The sequence below is a fragment of the Cricetulus griseus genome, chromosome 3 (genome assembly GCF_003668045.3).
Source record: "Cricetulus griseus strain 17A/GY chromosome 3, alternate assembly CriGri-PICRH-1.0, whole genome shotgun sequence".
In the NCBI taxonomy this organism is placed as follows: Eukaryota; Metazoa; Chordata; class Mammalia; order Rodentia; family Cricetidae; genus Cricetulus; species Cricetulus griseus.
In genome coordinates this window covers 68,762,775-68,787,391 of record NC_048596.1, presented here as the reverse complement: position 1 = coordinate 68,787,391, position 24,617 = coordinate 68,762,775, and the positions used below count along the sequence as shown (strand labels likewise).

The 24,617-nt window shown below is 44.0% G+C and overlaps 1 protein-coding gene across 1 annotated transcript in view; it reads right to left on the bottom strand.

Moving 5' to 3' along the window:
* Cpxm2 (carboxypeptidase X, M14 family member 2) overlaps window positions 1-24,617 on the bottom strand; it is a 106,469-nt gene that overhangs the window by 31,107 nt on the left and 50,745 nt on the right. The window contains exons 5-6 of the mRNA XM_027409149.2: window positions 2,299-2,383; window positions 1,323-1,473 (exon numbers count right to left, since the gene is read on the bottom strand). Coding sequence (XP_027264950.1) covers window positions 1,323-1,473; window positions 2,299-2,383 — 236 coding nt within the window. The remainder of the gene's footprint in view (window positions 1-1,322; window positions 1,474-2,298; window positions 2,384-24,617) is intronic.

Here is a 24,617-nt window from a genome sequence, read left to right as displayed (position 1 = left end):
GGTGGTTCTATGATGTATCAAGTTGATGGTCACAGCTAATCAGGACAGGCACCAATAATTTTTGTGACATGAAAAAAAATGCAAGATAGTAAGTGCAAACAAACATAAAATGCAAAACAAAACATGTGTCTGCTGTGAAAATCGTTATGTAGGCAGACAGAGCCAGCTTTCTCACCCATGAAGGGTTCATGTTCTAAAAACCTACAGCTTGCAAAGCCAGCTCATGTATATTACAGGACTGAGAGAAAAATAGTAATGTGGCATTAAACATGCTTTGAAAACACAGCAAATGAAAGCTCATGGTGGAACTGGGGTGACTGCTAAAATAGCATCAGAGCTGCTGGTGGTGGATTGCCTCTGGCAGTGCTGGGCAGGACTGGGGACCCACAGGCCATGATGCTCCAGCTTGTACTATGAGCCTCAAAGTGAGCAGACTCTGGGGAGAAATCTGGCTGGGATGAACCATGCTCCAGTTCCTGATCCTTGTGACTAGACTGGAGAAGGTAGGAATGCAATATTCCTGCAGGCTCAGGTAGGTGCTACAGGGAGAGTTTTAGGCCAGCTGCTTTCCTGGAGATGTTTGGTCAGAAGGAAGAAGCTCTCTCCATGGGTCCCCAGTGATGCAGCTAACACTCTCTGAAATGCCAGCCTAGGCCAACCTGACTAGAGCAGACACTAATAGGACCCAGAAGGTTTACCATGTGAATTCCTGCCTATATCCTAAAGTTAGACCCAGACACCACCATGTGAAAATCAGGCCATGAGACTAGAGGGAGCAAGCATTCAGTGAAGACGGGGGAATCCAAGGGACATTCTTTAGCCAGAGACTCTGCAAATGCTCACAGTTGAGTTTCTTCCACCTCCTGCTCTGCCTCTGCACCCAATACAGTAAGCAAGCTGAGGACAGATACAGGGCTCGAGGGCAAACATATTCTGTAATGCTGAGAACCGAACCCAGAGATTTGCACATCTGCATGTGCTTTACCATTAAGTTACATCCCTAGCTGACTCCTGGATGCCCTCTTCTCACTTCTGAGTGACAGCACTTAGTGAGCCAGCAACCCTGACATACATGAACATCTTAGAATTACATCAGGCAAAACCACACTTGGCAAGAGGCCCCAGTGCCACCAACCTTCATGTTTCTGAGCTGGGATTATGAAAAGTTCTTTTCTTTTCTTTTTGAGTAACCTGTGTGTTACTCAAGAGATTTAACAGTGGACACAAGAGAATGATGGCTAAACTTATTCTGATTCATCTTGGGGCGGTACCTGCCTCCCATTAGGAAATAGCCATGCAGACAGTTCAGGAGGCAAACTCACCTGGCAATGGGCAGCCCAAGATCTCCATCCTCATGCAGATGCTCCCATTATCAAACCAGGACTGTGGATTTATGCGAATGTAGCGGGCCACCATGGGGACCGGCAGCTCATTTAGTACAGGGATCTCCTTCTCACTGTTTCCTTCAAATATCTATTGATGCTCAAGGGGAAAGGAAAAGCTTTTTAAGATCTTCATCATAAAATTCACCCATTACTATCAAGGAGTACCTATGCATGCTGGTAATCAAGGCAAAAAGGAACAAATCACCCCTGAACTTTGCCTCAAAAATCCCCTATCTCTCAGTCTATATCATGAGGGTAAAAGGATGCTCTAGAGCTCAGACTTTTAGAAGGAGGCAGGCCAGCCCAAGTTTTGGAGCAGAGAGAGGTTCTGTTTGTCCCAACAGTGAAGGAAAACTACTTGGACTGGTAAGAATGGGAGGAGTTCTAGAGGCAAGGAAACATTAATGGAGAAGCCCAGCGGTGGGTTTGATAGGTAGACCAGCTGGCTCCATTCTGCTGGTGCACAGGACAGTGAGTAATGTAAGTACTTACAGTCAGTAAGAATGAGACAGAAGGTAGAAGCAGGGCTACAGTCCGTGTGTAAGATGCTGGATGCCATGCTAGGAGTGGCACTTGAGATTCTGAATTTGAGAGTAACAAAACTCCCATGCTGAAGCTAATCATGCGAGGTGGCTCTTGGAAGTGACAGCTGTGAGGGTCCCCAAATGCAATGTGGTAATTTATAAATGGGATTAGAGGCTGCATCCTAGAAGTACGTTAGTTGGAACAAATGAAGAATTCTGCATCAGCCCCAGCTGTGGGCCACTAGAGGTTGGGCTTCAGAGCAGGAGAAAGACTCTCAGACTCTCCTGGTTGGCTTGAGTTTACACAGACTAGGTAAACCTCCCCAGGGATAGGACAAAGCCCCATGGTCAGGTACCAGTGGTATGGGTAGAGCAGGGAAGGGACTCACCATGTCACCAGATCCATTCTTCACAGTAACCCATGTATGGCTGTCATTGCTCACCATGACTTTGTAGGATGTCACCCAGTCACTCCTGTGAGAAAATAAAACATTACTGGGATTACATACGTTAAAATGTTCACCCTTCCATTCTGAGATGTGGAAGGAAGAACACATATGCTTTATTCAGGACTGGGTCAAACCCTGATTCTCAGAGAGTCCTGAAGGACAACATAGATTCTTGTCATTGCTCTTGATTGCCCATTACAACTAGATAATAAGACCCCAGTGCTGAAGATACCACACGCTTTGATTGCAGAACATAAAGAAACTGATGTTGAACCTTCTAGATAATGTCTTCGCTCCTGGCTAGTCTTCATAGTACTAGAAAGTGCTATGCATACACTGAAGGAGAAAAGACATCAGTAGTCTTATCAAGCACTGGACCATGCATGCTAAAATAGCAACTTTCCAGGCAAGATGTGCCCTCTAGTGTAATAGTGGCAAGAATATTTTTGGGCCTAACCAACTGCTTTCTAGTTGCATTTGAAACCTCTGCTATAGGAGGGCATCTGTGCCTGGTACTATAAGCTAAATCAAAAGTTCATGGTTATGGAGGAACCTACTGTTGTTATTCTGCTAAGAAACCATGTTGTCAGACAGCTTCCTAAATATTTATGCTTCAGCCCATTTGTCTGTGCTGTTCTCAACCTTGCTCAGAGAGGCTCCTTTTTGCAGGAGGCAAAGGTGAATACAGACTCCTCACTGGTCAGAGTTCTAGGAACCAGTCACTCCGAGTGCTCAGCCCTAAATGAGACATCTATTATCAACTAAGAACAAGGAACGTGGAATGTAAGAGCCAGAGAAGGGGGAAGAGTTCTGTGACGTGTCTCCTGGACAAGATACAGCTGTATTACTCCTGAATTCACAGTGATGCGGGTTACCAGCACAAGATCAAGCCACTCAAAATCCTAGTACGGACAGGGTAAGGGCTCATGTGGCTGTGGGGGACCGAATATCCCTGTTATGGAATATTCCGGGTTCAGGCCCTGGCTGACATAAACAGTGGTGGTGCCAGGAAGCTCCGGCCCACTATTGTATTGGTAATTAACACCAGGCTGTAACTTTACCTGGCCTGTGAGTAATATGCCTCTTATTTTGCATCTGTATATGCCTAAGCATCTGAATAGGCCCTCACCTGGGCGGAGGGCTAGAGATAGGGGAGTAACGGATAGGGACAGAAGGAGAGGAATAAGCTGGCAAGGGCCAGAGGGAGAGAGGAGGACAAAGAGAGAAATGATTGCCTCGTGGTACTAGCATGGTGGTTAAGGGACACCAGAAAAGACGGCTAATAAACAAATAGCTCTAATTCCAAAGCATGGAACTGAGAGCTCTCTGAAGATGACAAGATGCCTGTGTTTGGTCTTTATCGCCGTCGGGTTGCCGGGAGCTTCCAGGTTCACACACCCCCACTCAGGTAGAACCTCATGGCTGTTGTGGGTTAAAGCTGAGGCAAGTCGGGCCACAACATGTGGCCCTGTATCTAGCTGAAGAACTAGTGGCAGCCAATGGCTGCTGTGGAAGGAGTAGTCATTTTTCTGGTAGGTTCCTCAGTAGATAGCCTACACCCATGCTCATGCTGGTGGCACTGGCAGAACTCAGCTACACAAAAGATGAAAAAGAGGACATGAAGCTGTCAGAAGGACATGTTAGGGAGCTCTGGGAGGAGTTGTGGGGAGATGAGGAAACATATGGTCAAAATACATCACATACATGTATGAAATGCTCAAAAACTAAATAATTATGATTGAGAAGCAAAAGTAAAAGAATCCTGGTTCCATGATACTTACTGGTTACACAACTTTGTCCTGGTAACTGACCCATCTGTGCCCCTCTATGTTATTGTTTTGTTTAAAAAGAAGAAAAGAGAAATTGCTGAGACAGACATATTGACTATAAGTTTATTATAAGGCAGAATGGGGAGACTAAGAAGAGGAACAGGGTAAATGGCTAACCGCCATGGCCTGTCGCCATAGAGAGACAGAGCGGGGAACATAGGTGGGAGAGTAGAGCGGGGGAACAGAGAGAGGGGACAGAGGAAGGGAACCGAGAGCACAGAGGAAACAGAGAAACAGAGAGCGTAAGTGGGCAGGGGCCTATCTTTTAAAGGGGTCCTCTGCACCTTCGTGCAGACTTCTTTCCCATGGAACCTTGGGCTGACCAGGGTATTGCCTGAGTGGATTCCACCAGGTAACAGGGGCAGGCCAGCATAATGCCTGAACCTTTCACTCTATGCAAAAAATAGGATTGTGAGACTTGAAAGGTCTAATGCCCTTTAAGCACGTAGGACAATTCCTAGCCCCTGGTCACACATAAAGATAAGTAAAAAAGAGCATATGTGTTTGTACTGAAGTTATATCACACACTGTAGAAACTTGATGGAGTCCATGAGGGAAAAATAATCTCAGTGAATGCTGCAAATTATTCTAGAAATTTCACTTGGGGAAATTGACTTGTGAATACAGCAAACGAGATCCAACCAGCCACAAAATCAACAGCTTGAAATTATGGGTTTCTCCTTGTCTGTCATAGCCACACAGACATTCCCCATCCCAGTAAGAATCCAGTAGGCTGGACCCAAAACCAGAACCCTGTCACCATCTCCCATTGTATAAAAATTACTGGGAACAAAGCAACCATAATTTCACTTGCTGGAATGAAGGCCAATCTGACAGGCATGGCAAAATCAAAACACAACCCAAATAGATTTTTTTATGTTGTTAATTGTCAGGTGACATGGAAAGGTCATTCTGTGCATGCCCCTTCTTGAAACCTCAAATCCTGGCAGCAGCAGCCTCCTACTTTTCTGTCTTTTCCTCCTGTAGGTCCACTTGCTCTCAGGTTCTGCTGCCAGAAGGTTCTAAACCAGTGTTTCTCCACCTGTGGACTGTGACCCCTTTGGGGGGGTCACATATCAGATATTTACATTATGATTCGTAACAGTAGCAAAATTACAGTTATGAAGAAGCAATGAAGTAATTGTATAGTTGGGGGTCAACACAGCATGAGGAACTGGCTTAAAGGGTCACAGCATTAGGAAGGTTGAGAACCACTGGTTAAGCTTTCGGACTGGGGTCAAATTGCTTAGAGAATTTGTTCAGGAGCAGCTTGTTTTGAGGTGCCTCTACCCATGTTCAGAAACATCCCATACCTTCTCCTGTTGTGCCCTCCCCACCACCACCTGTGTCCAGAATCAAACAACTGTCCCCATCCCCAAAACTGCAGTAATCACACCACCAAGCACTCCAGGCTGGATCCAGGAATATAGAATAAGAAGCCATGAGCAAGGCCTGCTGGGAATTCAGTAACACCAGCCTGCAAAAGTACCCTCACCCCCAACAGCAATCTGTTCCAAATTTCAGTCATTTCCAACAGCAGCCCCTCTTTGCCTACCGACTATTTTTTGGCTGCTAATGCCCACCCAACACCAGGAAGATGGACTACAGGAGGCAGGGTTTGTCCCAGTGAGACAAAAGGAATGAAGTTAGGACACTCCATCAAAGGAAGTACACAAACAGGAGGGAGGTAGAAAGGTAACTTAGTAAGTTCTCCAAAGAAGAGAAGCTGGGCCTGTGGTCTGGTACTGCAACCCCAGCTACTTAAGGGGCTGGAATTAGAAGAATCAAGTTTCAGGCTAGTCTGGACAATTTAGTAAGACTCTGTCCTAAAAGAGAGAGAGAGAGAGAGAGAGAGAGAGAGAGAGAGAGAGAGAGTACACATACACATACACATACACATACACATACACATACACATACACATACACATACACATACACATACACATACACATATAAAAAATCATGGGAGTTGTGACTTGGTAGGAGAGCACTTACTCAGCATGCACATTCTTGTGTGCCAGGAGACACCACAACAGGGTGGCCAAACAGAGTCCCTGTCATCCACCAGGACCACACACCAACAGTCACTCACGACCCTCCCTTTCCTCCCCCCATATTCAGCCTCTCTTGAAGTTTTGCCAATTCAGCCTATATCTTTTTAAAAATCAGACTTTAGCTCCAGCAGCAGCAGCCCAGCCTATTTCCTCCAGCCAAGAGAGTTATCCCCAAATTGTCTCCTGGGATCTAAACTCCCCTCTCCCAGTGTGTGTTGTGAAGAGTTCACTTTGCTAGAGAAACATGACTGGGTTATCTCCTGTTTTGTTGCTATTTTAAACATCAATAATTCATATTTCATTATATAATCACTCTTATTGGAACTTACTTGTGGACTAATCAAGCCTGCATACTGAGTATTTTAAAGGCTAGAGCCATGTGGAATGTGGTATATACTCCCCAGGTCTTTCAGCCACTGATAGAAGTATTCTGACCTCTGGGGGTGCATAGCTAAATTATACATGATCCTTTCATTCAAGGTTTTTGAAGGTTAACAAAGAAGACAGAGAGGTAAACAAAATGTTCAAGAGTGGGACTGAGCTCTGTGAAGAGGCACCTTCAGGGGGTGGTGGGAAGAAAAGAAGGAGCCACCTGGATCAGCTGAAATGAAGGATGAGCAGCAGATGAACAAGTGAAAAGAGTCCTTACTTAACACAAAAAGCTGCATATACTTTTCCTTTATACTAAACACATCCATTGTCATAAGTCAGCCTCATGGGAGACTAGAGCTGTAATATCCCTGCTTGCTGGTTTCATGTCCTTCAGGGAAGTCTTGACAATCACAGCACTTTTGCGGCTGATTTGCACTTCCCTCAGAGGGATTATTCCATATCACAAAATCACCTTGACATTCAGGCTTGACTCAGAGCTATTCAGGCCAAGCAAAAAAGTACTGGGGTCAGAGGCCTCTAGACCACAGTAGGAGGCAGAGGCTGGGCTCTGGCAGCTCACTCATTTGAGAATCTAAAACGCCCAAGATACCCTGGGTGGCACTAGCTCATTTTCCTCCAATATAGCTTTCTATCAGATCAGTTTTAAAACAGAGGGCCACAGAGGAAGGAGTCCAGGCACTGTGACATTCCACTGCAGAGTCTTCCCTACAGGTTAGCTAGCCATGCTAAGATAAACAAAGGTTTTAAGTTATCAGTGATTTTGCAAGTAAATAAATAAGAGAAATCTCTAGAGACCTGGCAGCTATGAGATGAAAGGTAAAAAATATTAAGCATTGCATAAGTTAACAAGTCAACATTGTTTTAGGGAAATATACATAAGGATAGGATCAAAACGTTCACCATGCCAACCATAAAAAGCTAGGGATGTTGAATGTGAAACCTACCCCCAAGATTCTGGAAGGGAGTGAAACTATGTTAGAGGCTCTGAGAACATCAGTGTCTACTCAGCTCCCAGCAGAGGTCCACACAAACTGTCTCTGTAGAGGAACCTTTCTTTTAGACCCTTGGAGGTTTCTCTAGGTGGGAGGGAGTTTGTGAGGATGATTCTAAAGCCTATTTAATTGCCTAGAAAATACTCCCCATGAGAAAGAGGTAGCAGAAATAAAACCCAACAAATTCAGACCCAAGAGAATTAGAGGTTTTGGAACTGTCACATTATGTATTTGAGTTTTCTGAATCAAAGGTTTGCTAAGTACAAATCCTCATCTACTTCCAGTGGGGTTGTGTCCCATCATGGGTTGATTATACCATAAGCTGAAAGTGGATACCCCTAACCTACTGAGCATAAGATCTTAGCAACACCATACACTGTAGAGTCTTGCAGTTGCATGAGCAATTCTGTGACTGATGCCTATGGCTCACTGCTGTAGCCAGCGTAATGCGAGAGGGTTGACCTCACATTGTCACTAGCCCATAAAAATGTCAAAATCCAAAGTATGAATTTCTAGCATACAAGACCATTATAAAGTTGTTTATCTGTGCCTAGCACATGGCAGATACCTTCCTAAGCACTTTGTAAATATTAACTCATTTTTCTTCATGACAACCAAATGGCATAGGTGCTATTATTCTGAACCACAGATGCACCAGGAGGTCAAGGTTGTATAACATGAGACTCAAAATTCAACAGTCTAGTTAAATAAAATATGAAATAAAAATATCAGAAGGAAATGGGTTAGTATAAAATAAATAGTTAGATGTGAATAACATACACAACTTTTAAATAACAAAAAGTCCACTGAAATTAAATATACAGATAAATTGAAAGCACTGAATAGGAACTGCCAAGGAGAGAATTAGCAAACAGGAATAAAGTTGAAGAAGTTACCAAGAACACAGCACTAAATGACCAGGCAGTAGAAAACCAAAAGAGAGGATGACTGTGAAAGAAGCCTGATCTATTCCTCATCAGAGTTCCTCATTGAGGCCAAACAGAGGTAAAGGAAAACAGTACTGGGAGAAAACTGGCTAGAAGTTGTCCAGAAAAGATAAGAGATGTGACTCCACAGATTCAAGAGGAACAACAAATGGAATAGAATCAATACAAAGAAATCCATCCCCTCTGTAAGAAATGGATCATTATGGTCCGTTTTCAGCATAGGATGCATTTATATCTCACTAATGAATTGTAGACAAGCAGGAGGCACCAGGTCCATCTCTTCCCGACCTGGCAGCCGGCATCTCCTTGCATAGATACTTTCAGTTTTCCTATGGGAAAAGGAACAGGCAGTATGCTACATGTATCAGAAAAGGAGCAATCACCAGCCCTGGGATATACATTAGACAAGGGTTTGTGTCCTGAACCAACAGGATGGAGAGTTTGGGGAGGGGTCAATGCCAGACACCAGGAAGATTGATCCCCCCCACAAAGAACTAAGTCAATAAGGAATTCAGGGGCAGAGAAATGAGGCTAGGAATATAAAAACCACTACCATGAACCAAATCTGTGCACCTGCCATTTTTTTGCCTTTAGTCCAGGTTGGTGCTTGGCTTCTATAGAACTGAAAATAAATCTGCATGGCTTTTGCTACTCTGAGTTCCCAGTACTTTTATTATGAAGTGAGGATCATTGTTTCCTACCCCGCCTACACTGTACTCAACCTGAAAAATATCAGAGATCATATTAAAAGCAGCCAGAAATTTTTTAAAAACTACAAATGAATGGAAACAAATTGACAGTACAATGCTCAAGGACAGTATTAAAACCATGAGATCAGTGTATTCAATGGACTAAGGAAAGAGCGTTAACCTGAAAATCATCATATCAAGGATGAATATGAAATCAAGACATTCTTAGACAATAAAAACAGGAGCTTGTCACTATCTCCTTTCACTTAAAGAAGACTTTAAAAGAACACACAAAGAGTAAAAAAAAAAAAAAGCATAAAAAGAGTTGGAGAGATGACTCAGCTATTAAGAACCCTTGATGCTCTTACAGAGGACTTGAGTTCAGTTCCCAGCACCCACATCTAGTGATTCATAACCACCTGTAATTCCAGCTCCAGAATATCACACACACACACACACACACACACACACACACAGACACACACTTAAAAAAAGGGAAGCAGAATAACTTCAAACAAACACAAACATTCTATCCTTTGAAAGTAGTTATAAAAATTATAATTTGGGACTAAAGGGTTGACTGAAAGACTGGACAATAGGTTCAGAGGGAGCTCTCCAGTATTAATGAAGCTAGCATACATACAAAGTATTTACTGTGTGCTAGGAAACTGGTTTAAGACAGATATTCATGTCTACTCTATGCCAAACACACATACACATACAGATATATGATAGGGGAATGTCTTTCTGTATACTGTGAATGTATATGTTTCTCTTATTGGTTGGTGAATAAATGATGATTGGCCAGTTGCCAAGCAGGAAGTATAGGTGGGGCTACCAGACTAGGAATGCTGGGAAATGGAAGACAGAGAGATACCATGTAGCGGCCAAAGGGGTAACATGCTGGAATATTACCGGTAAGCCACAGCCTCATGGCAATACATAGATTAATAGAAATGGGTTAATAATTAAGAGGGAGAGTAGCCAATAAGAAGCCTGAGCCATTGGCCAAACAGTTTATAATTAATATAAGCCTCTGTGTGTTTAAATGGGACAAAACAACTGCAGAGCCTGGTGGGATAGACACTCTGTCCACAGATGGAAGTACCCTCATATATAGAGATCAATTTAATTATCCCTACAGGATAAACAGTTCTCAGTCAAAAATGCTGCCATCTTAAAGCCACAATCAGCATTCCTTAGTCACTTGACAGTCATCCACCTTTTTGCAAACACCAGGAAAGGCTGATGCATAGCCACAAAATCATTACCAGAACTTACAGAAATGCATAAAACTTAGATCTTCCCGAAGTTTTCTCAGACTCTCACATAGCATCAGTCATGTTCAGTACTACAAATATTCAAAGATGTGCAATACAGTAAGAGTGGCCCTAGAGAAAATGCTCTTTAATTGGAGGAGTGTGGGAACACTGGGTGGTCAGTCCCATGCTCTCTGAGAGTTGCCTTTCCACATGCTCACTTTCATTGCAGGTATTTAAGGTGGGTGACCCTGCCCCTTGGCCAAGGACAAGCATCCTAAACATGGCGCTTCACAGAAACCAGGCTAGTCATAGTTGACTGGCCTACAGTGAACATTTGCCCCAAACTGGAACAGAGCATTCTTCCCTGAGAATCTGGGCTTGAGAATAAGACAGCTTCTGTCACGAGCTGGGTACTCATGGAAATTCTATTTGTCATCATGTGGCTGAAGAGGCAGAGGCCTTCTAGGGGGAAAGGAGTGAGAGAAAGAGAAGCAGAAAAGCCAGACTTACACCTCCATCTCTCCCTGCCATTAGGCCCCCTGCATACATAGTGTACTTCAAGAAAGGACTTCTAATATCCAGCTACGGAAATCCTGCTCGTCATTTTACCAGAGGTCCAGTGGTCCGCAGGTATGGCATTGGCTAAGCCTGAATGAGGCTGGGAGCTGTGGTCCCACATGAGCAAAGCTGTCAAGCCATTATCAAGTATGAGTCTGCTCGGGGTCCAAAGAGGTGGAAAACACAGCAAAGGCCAGCATAGGAACAGGCTGGCTACATCTTGTAGCTTCAATAAAGTACTTATTATAAGGGTGGCTGTCTCCAGTCCAGGCTGGTGTACTTGGAAGCTAGTGAGGAACAGAGGGTAAAGGTGCTGTTGTTAGGCGCCCCTGTGGCCTCTGGCCAAGTAATCAGAATATACTGAGGAATACCAACAAAGGTAGCAGTCCCCCACTGCAGCTTGAGGTAAGGATGCAGATTAGGAAGTGGTGACAACTGCCATTATAATAGAGATATCCTGGATGAATCAAGAGAATCAGGGAAGCCTGGTCCTCCAGTCCTTCTAGATGCTTCACTGTGCTTTCCTGCAGACCTGAGTGCTGTCTGAGAAAAGGGAAGCCATAGTGCTCTACCCCAACTATGCTGCTTGCAGACATCAGAAGAGGAAATACACACACTTGCCTCAACTCTGGTGCTCAAGGGCATGGGAGACAAAACTGCTCTTATAATTTCTTATATTCATTTTTTCCCACAAAAGAACCAACTGGAAAATATACATGTGGACCATGGTGTTATAAGAAGCAGAGTATTAGTCCTTCCAATTGACCCCAAATGTAACTTTCTGGTAAGAGTTATAAGCCTCAGAAGGCAAGCCTGCAGTACGGCTAGTACAAACATGGCTTTGCACATGCTCATATTTGTAGAACCAGAGGTTTTGCTTCCCTGCAAAACAGGGCAGCAGTGCCCATTCTGCCTGTTTGCTTGTGAATACCCAACTTTAGGATTTTTTGCTTGCTTGTTATAACCTATGAAGACCTCTGAGAGCTGTATGGATTCCCTACAGTTCCTGCAACAAATTACCCCAGTCACAGATGCTTAAACACAAAGACTTATATCTCAGCCTTCTGACGAATAGATTAGACTCCTGTTATCACTGGGCTAGCAGTGTATCTGAAGGGTTGTCTCCTTGAGCAATCCAGAGGAGCATCCATCCATTTGTTTCCTAGCTTCCACAAGCTTTCTGAATCCCTTGGCCAGTGACCCCCCCTTCTTGTCATTAAAAACAGCAACATGGTATCTCTCTGACCAAGGTCAGAGGGCACTGACTCTCTGTCCACAGCTAAAGAAGATTATTTCAACAAACCTATACAGTAAGATGGGGCTCTGCTGGATAACTTGAGGTGCCCTCTCCACTTATGGTCCTTAACTTAATTTCCTCATTAAAATCACTTTTGTCATATAAGGTAACTGGATAGTTAGCACTGCTTGTAAAATCAATAAGACTCTAGAATCACCTAGGAAACAAACCTCTAAGCATGTCTTTGAAGATGCTTCTAGACCGAGTTAATAGAGGTAAAGCCCACTCACACACAAAGTAGCTGTGGTTCTGAACTGAGGGGAAAAAAAGAAGCAAACAGCATTCATTTCTCTGTTTCCTCACTGTGGATGCTGCTTCATGTTCCTGCACCCTTACCTTCCCCCAACAAGGTGCACACACTCTGGCTGTGAATCATAAGAAACCCTCATGTCCATAGGGGGTTTAGGCCAGGTATGTCATCACAGTCATGACAAAAGTAACCAATGCAGCAACATATCCAGATTCTGGGGACTAGCATGTGTTATCCTGTAGGAGGACTCTTTCGCCATAGGAACTTCTCTCTAGCTATGGCTTCACTTACAGTCCCTTAAGAACCTTCTCTTTCCTGGCACAAGTCTAGACATATCATGGCAGCCTAGCCACAACAGTATAAAACAACAGTTTCCTAAATCCAGCTAATAAATAGGAAGCTTAAGTCTCAGCTACGAAACTACAGCCAGGGAAAACTAGGTCACTCCACCCTTCCCACCCGTCCCATCCTCCAGCCTCCCTCTTAAAGAGAACATTAGAGTTCAAATAAACATAGAAAATTCATCTCCATCTGACAAATCTGTGCCTGCCTTCATGATCCACTTACTATGATTAAAATTTCCTGGTATTTCTCAAAGCAGTTGGCTCTTTCATACAGTCAGAAGCTGGGTTCCTGGAAGAGGCATGATCTATTTTTTTACCCAGAGTCAGCCCAACTGGTGAGAACCAACAGGGCATAAGGTCAGAGACACTGGAGACTTCTAAAAACTCTTCCAAGCTCAAGCCAGAGGTTCAGTGCGCTCTACTGCCAACCACCAGAGTGTGTTCCCATACTGGCAGAATGTCAGTTTCCCCTCTATGTCAGCAGGACTGTGGGCAGGTACTGCTAACTGCATTCAACTGAGAGGAGACCCTGCCTATATGTACAGCAATGGTGCTCTGCTGGGATGGATCTGCCCCTTGGGGGACAAGTGACAATGTCTGGGGACATTCCTGGTTGTCATGAGTGCAAAGGCTGGGAAGATCCCAGAGGGATGGGGGCACCTGATGAATAGGGAACAAGGGTGCCACTAAAGCTGCTAAATGCATAGGAAAGCTTTCTACAGCCCAGAATGAACCACCCCACTCGAAGCAATTTAGATAATGAAGTGGAATTCTCCACTGAATCTGCTCCAAACTATTTTAAGGCCAGGGAAAATGTCAGTGTTGATTTATCAGTAAAGGAACTAAGGCACAACATTGTCAGGGGCCATGACACTCTGAACACCAGAATGGATATTGGATAATACAGGCTTCGTCAAGATGCTCCTGTACATTTACCTAAAAGAACAGGCAGGCATTAGAAGCAGGTCCAGTACTGGTGAGAAAGGTGATTTTATAGAATGTGGTTCAGTTACTAAAGATACACACAATCAATGGTTGCTGCAACATAGTGTGATTTTTTCATAATATTTGAAAATGTATTATCAGGGGTTTTGAACATCCATGAACATTAATCTATTTTGTATGCTTACCTGAAATTGTTACAATGTTTCTTTTCATTTTCCCTTCAAATCAAGGTTTCATATAGCCAGACTGGCCTCACTATGCCAATGACACAGAACTTCAAATCCTCCTGCCTCTATTTCCTGAGTGCTGGGATTAGAAGCAGTCATCACCATGCCCAACTCCAAAGCTATTTTTCATGAAGTGGGAGCTGAAGCTCAGACCTTGACAATGCTATGGTAGAAGCCACATTTGTTGACACAGGATCAAATACTTGTCCTTACCAGGGGAAGGGGGAGGGAACCAAGACCCAGAGCAGTGACCCTCAAATCAAGCCCAGTTGAGATTACAGGGGCCATGGCCATCTGAATACTGAATGGATATTCTATAAGACAGACTTGATCAAGATGCTCCCATACATTTACCTATGAGATGATAGTCTAGTGGAGGGCAGGGACCTCATCATTAATTATTCTATTAGTTATTGAAATGCTGTTGTAATGTTGTTCAAAGGAGGACTTGTAAATGGGAAATGTCATAAAGGATGCCTTCTGAAAGGGTAGTATTTGAGCTGAGATATGGTGACCAGACAAGAAGTAACTAGGGGAAAATTGTTGGCAATTTCATTTTTAAGCCTCAGCACTGGGCGATAGGGAGGCACATGGGTGGGGGGGCACGGACAGAGATACAGGTAGATCCAGGGGATGTACTGGCCATCCAGTCTAGCTGAAATTGCAAGCTCTGGGTTTGCTGAGAGACTTTGTCTTCAAAATAAATTAATAAAGTAGAGGGCAATAGATAAAGATACAGTCATCCTCTGGTCTACACACACACACATACATACACACACAGGCACACAGGCACATGATGTGTGAACACACACATACACACATGTGGATACAATAAGCCAACCAACAAAAAAATTTATAAAGAAATGAGAAGGAAGGAAGGGAGGGAGGGAGGAAGGGGACAAGCAGAAGAAATGCCTGCTAAGGGTTTGGCAGTAGTTGCCCAGATGATCAGGAAATCAGACCAGAAGACCATAAATGAAGACTATTCTTAAATTCAGAAAAGCTACTTGGCCATTTCAACAACGAAATGATATGTTCATTAAAAATAACCCCCACATCTCTCTCTTTATCATTTCCATTTCACGCTCTGGCATTTTTTTTTTTATTTTTCTACTCAATCCAAGGCCAGATTTTCCCTGCATGCTCAAGAAGAATCAAGGTCAGTTTGATTCTTGCTTAGAAATTCAGCACAGGACTGAAGAGCAGAATGTCTTTTTCCCTCCTGCATTAAGAGCCCATATTTTTCTGTGATGCTGAGGAGAGAAGGCCAGTGGGATTTTCTTAGTAGTACTGGAAAGCATGTGGTTTTCCCTCCCATAGCTGCAGTGTAACTTAGCAAATATTTTAACTTTCAAAATGCTTAGAGAAAAACCCTGGGATCGCCCATTCCTCAGCCTGGTTTGAAGCTGGTATACTATGAAAAATTCCCCCTAGAAAGTAACCACTTGGTCAAAGTTGGAAGCTTCCTGCTGGGCATGCAAGCTGGCATGCAGGGAGTAAACTCCACATCTTGACAGCCCTTTGTCCTTAAGTCTGGCTGCAGAGCTGAGGGGGAGCAGACACAAAAGCTGGGGACTCATAGGCCGGAGTGGGCTCCTGCAAAGATCATGGGCCCCCAAGACTAGAAGAATGGGGCTCAAAGTGGGGTTATGCATATGCTGATTATGACCTCTCTAGCAGACACAGTTCTCTGAAACAAGAGATTTCAAACTCTAACCTCTGGGGTACTATAAGGCACAGTGCTAATAGCACTTGCTAGGATAGTAGTAGCTGGGTATATGCTAGCTATTTCCCTCAGAACTGTTCTATAATAAAACATGGGATTGGGGCAGAGGATTGGTTTCAGTTCCCAGTACACATGCAGTAGCTCACAACCATCTGTAACTCTTACAAGTATCTGACACCCTCTTCTGGCCTACAGGCTCCTGCATGCATAACTACAGGTTAGTTATGGTGCACACACACACACACTAACCTCAGGGACACACATACATGCACACATAAAAATAAAAATAATCTCTCAGTGTTTTAAAGTATGGCCTCTTCTAGGCCCAAAGGACACTTAGAAATTCAACTGGCTTCTATTTTATAGTCTCAGTGGAGAAACCTAGGCCAATGGAGCCTTGCCATTTTCTGTTTTAAAGTCTCCTTTGCTCACAAATGAAAATGACCACAAATATTTGAAAATTTTCAGAGATGGCTAGAAATTTGGGAGATAAAACTGAACTGTGAGTAGAGTTCAGCATACATCATTCGCTTATCATTGACAAGGAACTAGGTTCAATTCTCAAACCGAGAGAGAGAGAGAGAGAGAGAGAGAGAGAGAGAGAGAGAGAGAGAGAGAGAGACTGTACTTTAGACCAAAATTATACCTAGACTTCATAACATGGTGAATCCACTGTCTAGATTTTGTATAAGCCTCTCACTACAGGCTCTGGATATACTGTATGTGTTTATCAGAGGAAAGAGCTAGACATACTGTGGGTGTGCTCATCAGAGGAAGGCATAGACATACTGTGTGTATGTAAATCAGAGGAAGGAGGGGAGCAGACAGAAAAATTCTCCAGTAAGGTCCAAGTCATCTTGATTCACACATGGCAGTTTATGGGCATGCCAGTGTCAGTCTCATTGTTTCAGCGGTCAAATGGGGGCCATGCTAACTCAGTGGAATATAGGTCACAAAAATTTAGCTACTTATATGTGAACCTAACAGGACACACACAGGACTTATGTGCTGAGCATGACAAAACCTTGGTGAAGGAAACTAAATAGTTTTTAATGGAAAAACAGTGTGTGGTCCTGTATTGAAAGATTCAACACAGAGATATCAACTCTCAACAAATTAATACACAGGTTTAACACAATACCTGTCAAACTCAGTTAGATATTTTGTAGATGTAAACAAGATTGTTGTAAAATTAATGTACAAAGGCAAAATATCTAATTAAACTAAACAATTTTGATATAGAAGGACAAATTGGTCTACTCAACTACAAACATCATATAGCTGTGGAAATCATGATTATGATTACAGTTCTTGGGTTTAACCCCTAGAGTTAGAGAATAGACAGGAAATAGGAAAGAAAAGGCAGATGCATACAGGTACTGTGTGGTATGGGAGGAGGGAGAGACACATAAATTTTGAGACAGAATAGAAACCCAGGCATAAATCCACCAGAACAAATGTTCTAGAGATTCAGCAGTGAAAAGACAGTGTTCTCAGTATGATGCCCTCTAAGTGTAACAAACACCTTTAAATATTGGGTATATCAACCAGGAAACATGCTAAAGTTCCATGTGGCCAAAGCTACCCTAAACAATGTTCAGGTTATGAGGAAAACATAAGTATTTTAAATCCCAGTCAAAGAACAAATTGGCAAGATCTCAGGCACATGGAAGGTCTACCACACTGAAGGACTACCACACTGAAGGAAGGTCTACACTGAAGGTCCACCACACTGAAGGTCCACCACACTGAAGGAAGGTCTACACTGAAGGTCCACCACATTGAAGGAAGGTCTACCACACTGAAGGTCCACCACGCTGAAGGTCTACCACACTGAAGGAAGGTCTACCACACTGGAAGTCCCACCTGAAGGTCCACCACGCTGAAGGTCTACCACACTGAAGGAAGGTCTACCACACTGGAAGTCCCACCTGGAACGTCACAGTCTCAGTCTCTTTTGCTCATCTCTCCAGAGATAGGACCTCCCCAAAGCCTATCACAAATGAGTCAAGACAGTCAAGTTCAAGTTGATCATTCCCAATTGGAAGTCTAGACTCTGAAACTTGCTGAGCACTTGTAGGATACCATAAATAGAAAAATACCACACCTGAACTCATGCTGTGGGTTACCATCAGCAGACAGACATGCTAGAAATATCGAATAAAATCACCTTCAGATTGCACATATAAAAAGCATTAAGACACAAACAGATCTCATGTTTAGACCTGGGCTCTATATTCAAGATGTCTCATGGCATACAAGTGAACATTTTAAAAACAAAATCCAAAGTTCTTCTGGTCCCAAGCATTTTGGGTGATACTCAGCCTGCCATAACCCTATGAGAAGTCCCCAACCCTCAGAAGTGACAAGTGCTAGGCATCCCCCACTTCCATATACAAGTAGGAAAAGCACAGCTAAATCCTCTTCAGTTGGAAAAAGGAAGCATTTGGAGCCAAACCTCTATTGGAATCACAAGGAAGCTGGCTGCTCCTCTGCCCATCCCCTCCCTGTTGAGCCACATTCCAGCAGTCAATGGCCCAAATCCTGCCTGAGGTTGAATTAGAACTTTGGGCAGAATTGATGATCCCAAGATGTCTAGTCCAGCCTTCTCCACTGCTGCAAACAAAATATAAAAGAGAAAGTTTTATCTTGCTTGCAGTGACATGCTCAGTGGTTAGAAAAAGAGTCCATACTTATTCTCCCCAATTCCACCTCCTCCTGCTCTCTCTGCTAGAACTGCAACCACCTGGCCAAATGGTTCCTTCACATTCTCAGTACAGCCAAATGTTGGAGCCTGTGTGAAATATCAACCCATTGATTTATTGGATTTTTCACACTAGACTGGTTATCACGACTTCTTGAGAATGCAGGAAGAATGCTGTAAACTCCCAAGAATTATTCATTACCTCCAGTTAACTTGTCCACAGGGAGACAATAGAGAAACGAAATTTGGAGGCCAGGAGGGTAGAGGATGATATATTTGGGTAGAGGGTTGAAGCAACAAGACCCACAGCAGAGAGCTAAAAGCACAAGAAGAAAGTAGGCAAGAACCTCCAAATCTGGAGTCCCCACCTGAGGGATCAGATGAAAAGGAACCAAAGAAAGGCCTTTGTGGATGCTAGAGAATGGAGATGCAGGCTGGTGCTACCCTGGGTGGATGCCTGGCCAGCTCCACTCCCAGCTGGAGGTTCCACCATAGCACAGCCTACAGCAGACAGCAAACTACTGGAGCTGGGATGGCCTCTGGAGACCTCTGCGGGCCCCAGGCCCTCTAAATTGTAGCACTGTTGGTGCTGTAAAGCTATTGGTTTAAATAACAGGGGTGTATCTGCTCACAGCTATGGAGGCCAAAAGTCTTGAAGTCAAGGTGTCAGTGGGGCTGAGTTTCTTTTGTAGGTTCAGAGGTAAGTTCTGGGTCCCTGCTAACCCACCTCCATGCTTGCTCATAGCCCCATCCTCCATATCTTAAGATGGTAGCAGGGACTTCTTGTCAGGCTGCTGCACCTCTGGTTTGGGCTTCTGCTTCCCTATTGGGCAGACACAGGCCCCAGCAATTATACTGGGTCTACTCAGGCAATCTGGGGCAGTGGCCCATGATAACTAGAGCTGCTGGCAACCTCATTCCCACCTGGCCCTGTCTTTCCTCTTTGTCCTGGAAATTTGCTTAGTCACAGGTTCCATGGATCAGGAGATGGATGAATTGGAGGAGGTGGTGTTACCTATGGACTAATTTCCCTTCCTCTGTAAAAGTCATATCTCACTACCTAGTTAATATAAAGCCAACTATATTAACATGGCATAGCAAAGTGTTTCCTTCACGTATTACCTCTTCCTTCTGGTTTTAAAATAGATTAAATAATTGCCCCTTTTGGGCAGGGCTTCTAGCCCTGCCTCAGAACTCCTCAGTGATGTATATGGCCTAGTCCCTCTGTCTACACTACAACATACCTCATGACACAAGAGCAAAGGGGAGCACTAGTGAGAAGATGAGAGGCTGAGGAAGCAGGAAAAAAGGGGGAGTAGCATTCCCTTAAGAGACAAGCAGGTTAGGCCAGCTCCTCTGCCTTTCTGCACCCCAGTCTTCTCGTCCATGCAATGTGCCACTGGGCATCACATAAGGGGGCACAGGCAAAGTACTCACCAGTCCCCATCTAGGTGTCCGCATGCCTTTATTTAGAGAAATTCTGAAACTGTCAAATGTATCCCCAGCCAAGGGCAGAAATATAACAGGATGTCAGATTCGACTTCTTTGCTACCCATTGCATTTTTCCTAGGTGCTGGGATACCAGAGGATCTGGCTCTGAGTGAATGGGGAAGGGACTCAGAGACAGAGCAGGTAAGAAAAGGCCACAGTTATCAAGAGCAGCAGCAGCAGCTTGTGAGGTTTCTGCTACATGTTGGGTGTGTGGTTTTGTTCCCTGTCACATTGCATGGAACACACACCAGCTGAGCAAAGTGCATGGGCTGAGAGAGCGATGTGTGGAGCTGCTGGAGTTTGAGGAGAACCCTCTGGTGGAGGGGCAGAATCCTAAGAAAGCAACAGCAACATCGGGCTGCTTACTGTGTGTCTAGGGTGACATCACCTTCTTGCTTCTTCCATTCTCACACCAGCCTAAGTAGTGTGCACTATTATCACACTTTATGAGTGGTGAAATGGAGGCACAGGAAGGCTCAGAAATTTGTCCAAGGACATGCAGCCAGGAAGGCCAGTCTCACTCTGAAATCTGGCATAGATCTGTGCCCACCAGCTTTCCATTTTCAAGAGATAATGTGTGTAAGGAGCAGGGAGTTACTTTGGTTCATGGTTCCAGTGTGTTTGGTCTATGCTTGCTTGATTTTGTTGTGTCCGGCCTGTGATAATGCAGAATTTGTCAAGTAGATGTTTTTGCCGATGTTGGTTTCAAATGGTGGCAAGAGAAGGCAAAGTGGTCTCACTCTTCTAGCAGAGAGAACATGCAGTGCACAGGCCCTGAGGCAGCAGCATGCTTGATGTATCTGTGGAGCAAAAAGGGAACTGCTGGTCTAAAGTAGAGTGAGAATGGTGAAGTAAACACAGGTGTGTAGTGGGAGCTAGTCCAATATGACCTTGTAGGGCAGAACATCAGCTCACTGGATGTGATCATTAATATTGATCATCAATTTGAATCACCTAGGAGACAAGCTTCTGCAATCCCTCTGATGGATTATCTAAATGAGGTAAACTGAGGTGGGAAGAGCCATTCTACATGTGGGTGGCATCATTCCATGGACTGTGAACTGAGCCTACATAAACAAGACTGCACAAGCTCCCACTGCTGTCTCTTGCCACCATGAAGAACTGCATCCTTGAGCTAAAAGACCTTTCCTTTCTGAAGCTGCTCTTGTTGGGTATTTTGCCACAGCAATAATACAAGTATCTAATGCAACAAGGAAGGGGGCCTCCTGCAAAGAGGTCTTTCCCATGAAGAAACAAAAGTGAGAAAAGGGAGGGTATCAGCGATCACCCAGAGGGTCTCCACCCAAGCACCAAGACTCTTGAGAAAATCGGGGTGAAGCTTCCATCCAAGAAGCCAGCTCTAGAGTTGTTCTACCTCAGACATGTCACCATCTGAGAGCTCATTCCTCAGTCACTGACACCCAGAAACCCAAGTAGGAGGCGTGGGAGGCATTTGTGAAATCTCTGTTTGGTTTTAAACAACTACCTCTGCGTAGGTAAAACAGAGCACAGGATGAAGAAAAGACTGCCTCGCCTTGAACTTGAACTTGAACTTGACAGTGTTTTCATTAAAACCCTTTGAGATCATGCCAAACTCTCCTGCTCAGAAGCTGACAGTTCTCCAAGGAATTAGAAGTGAGTGTGGAAGCTCTCTCCCCAGTACCGTACAGGTACTGACATCTCATTTACCTGTTAAGCAAGGGCAAGACACAGCATGATATGTTCTGAAAACACATCACTCTCCCTCCCTCCTAAAGAGATGGATGATGATTGATGAAGCCTCCCACAGTTTTCCCCTTCTGGGGCCTCCAGGCTCCCTTCCCCCTTCTGGAGTGCAGGGCCCTAGTGTCTCCTCCCTCTAAGTTCTGGAAAACTGTTCTGTGGGCTCCAGACCTACTGAGAAGGGGTAAGGTGATGATGATGAAGGATGGGTCCCCAGAAATGCAGAAAGGGAGGTACTCCTGGAGGGTGAGGGAGGCACTTGCTGAACACACTATTTTGGAAATGAAACCTTGAGCACATGCTGGGGTTTCATGACTCCCTTCCTCTCACTGAAGCAGCCTTATCCAGTCATTCTTCAACTTCATTTTTTCTTCTGCTGTGGCTATACTGTCTTTTAGTTGTCCTCCAACTCCCCTTGTCCATCTCATCCTGAGCACCCTTGGCCAGCAGGGAACATGGACGTAACCAGCTCTGCAGTCTCAAGATCCCCAGACTTATTCCCCACTTTGTCCTTGTGCTCATTCCCTAAGCCACTGGTCCCTGGCACTATTGTCTCCAGACAAGCCTTCATCACTTCTTAAGCCTGACATCCCCGAGACCCCTTGAACCTGACCTCTGATTTTAACCCAATGTGCTACTAGCACTGGACCATAATTCCCACCTCATTTCTCCTAGCACGTTGTGTGCACTAGTAGTACCCCAGTGCCCTTGGGCTCCTGCAGTGTAACTGCCATCAACACCACCATTCCCTACATACAAGCCACCAAGATAGCCCAAGGAATAACAAGAAGTCTGTGTGTTCCAGCATCCACTGAGCACTCTCAGAGACTGGATGGAGAAATTCCCTAGGCTTTTGCCCAACATTGATCTTGCATTTTCTTAGTTTCTGTCAGTAAGCCTGCCTCACTCACTCTCTGCTAAGAACCCTTCTCCAAAACTATAAAGCCCATTGCTCCCTCACCTGGATCACCTCAGGGGAACAGGAGACTTTCCTTCTTTCCAGGGTGATCTAACCACCTCTTCTCAGTCTCACAGCATCTCAGAGAACCTTATGCACCTGTGTAGCTGTCACTTAAAGGCCAAAGTTTGACCATGAAGCAAGTAGTAACTTGTCTTTCTGATCTACCTTCCTTGTGACTTAGATAACACACCCTTCTCAAAGAAACTAGTGCCCTAAATCTCTGCTAAGGCATTCCACTCCAAATGCCATGCTGACTTCCTGGGGCTGTGCAAAACCCTGCCAACTCTTTGTATTCTTGGGCAAAAAACCTGACTTATGGTTAGAGTTCTATTTCTTGCTAATCACTCTGACTACTTGTTCCAAATTCAGCCAACTGGTCAACCTTTTAGTTTCCTTCATCCTCTCCCACAACACCTTACAAATATCAACCCAGTGCTTAAATTACTGCCTTACTTAAAAAAAAAAAAAAACAGATGGTTTGTTCCATTAAACAGTTAAAGTGCAAAACATTTAGTTTAAAAAAATTGTCTACATTTCTTCCAAGTCCTTAGAAGCACTGACTCACCTCAAGCAGAGTGATTAACTTTTCAGTCATCATGCTGGTTATAATTGCAATACTCAGATCTCTAATATACTTTGTGTCATTAGGGAAATGAAAGATTGGTTTTTATTGGGGCACTAACATTCCACTGAATGGCAATGCAGTGAGGAATGATAATTTATATTGCTGAAAAATATAAATTACTGAAAATCATTACAACAATTATATTTTGTAACTTCCAGAGAGCTCAAATTAGTTGAAAGAATTATTACGACTGAAATTATAGACTTTGTCATCATCTAGAATGTGAATTGGTGGGGAGATGCAGCAGCCTTGCCTCAGGACCTCAGGGTATCATCCTCATTCCTGTCACAAGTCTAGTGGGAGTGCCACCCACCTCGGGACAGTATGATCTCTGCCCACTCTTGAAGTCCCCACAGCACTGAATTCTCCTACTAAACTACTCCCTGGAGGCAGGAGCAAGTCCTGCCTATTTACAACCTATGCTTAGTACAAAACACTCAATAAATGCCATATAAATTAATTAATAAATACACAGAGAATGCCAGAAACAAATGATACTACAGATGTTCAGATGTTAAAATACCCACAAGGGCAGTCCTATAAAGGAAAAACATTTTTTAAAGTATTTTCCTACTATTTAAATAAATTTTATTTTATTTTTACTAGCATACAAAGAATTGGGTTTCATCATAACATTTTTCAAACAGCTTTTTTGTTGATTCTCTTCTTGCTTCCACCATAATATTCTGAAATATATATATTTGTAAAGTGCTGTCTCCTTTTAACACATTGCTAGAAGCTGATTTGTTTGTTTGCTTGGTTGGTTAGTTGTTGTTGTTGTTGTTGTTTTCTTGTTTTTGAGACAGGCATCATATAGCCCTGGATGGCTCAACCTACCATTCAGTTCAAAACAACCTTAGCCTTCTCTTGTCTCCACCTTCTCAGTTCTGGGGCTACAGGTTTTATGCACAGCTGGGGATCGAACCCAGGGCCTCTTTCATGCTAGGCAAGCACTCTACCAAATGAGCCCACATTCCCTAGTGCAAAAAGTTGCTTTAAACTTGGAAAACTCTAAGGGCTTCCAACTCCATTCTTCTCTGTGTCTACAACATTACCCACTCAAGTGCAGCACTCTTTCACTCTTGACAGAAAAAGGCACTCTGTCCCCAGCTCTAGCTTTGCTTATTTGGTCCGAATCCCATGTTAGTATGTGGGGAGGTGGGTAGACTGCAAGCTGCACAGGACATGTCAAGCGGCCAGGATGCCGCATACAGAGATGCTTGAGGAATCTGTCCAATGGG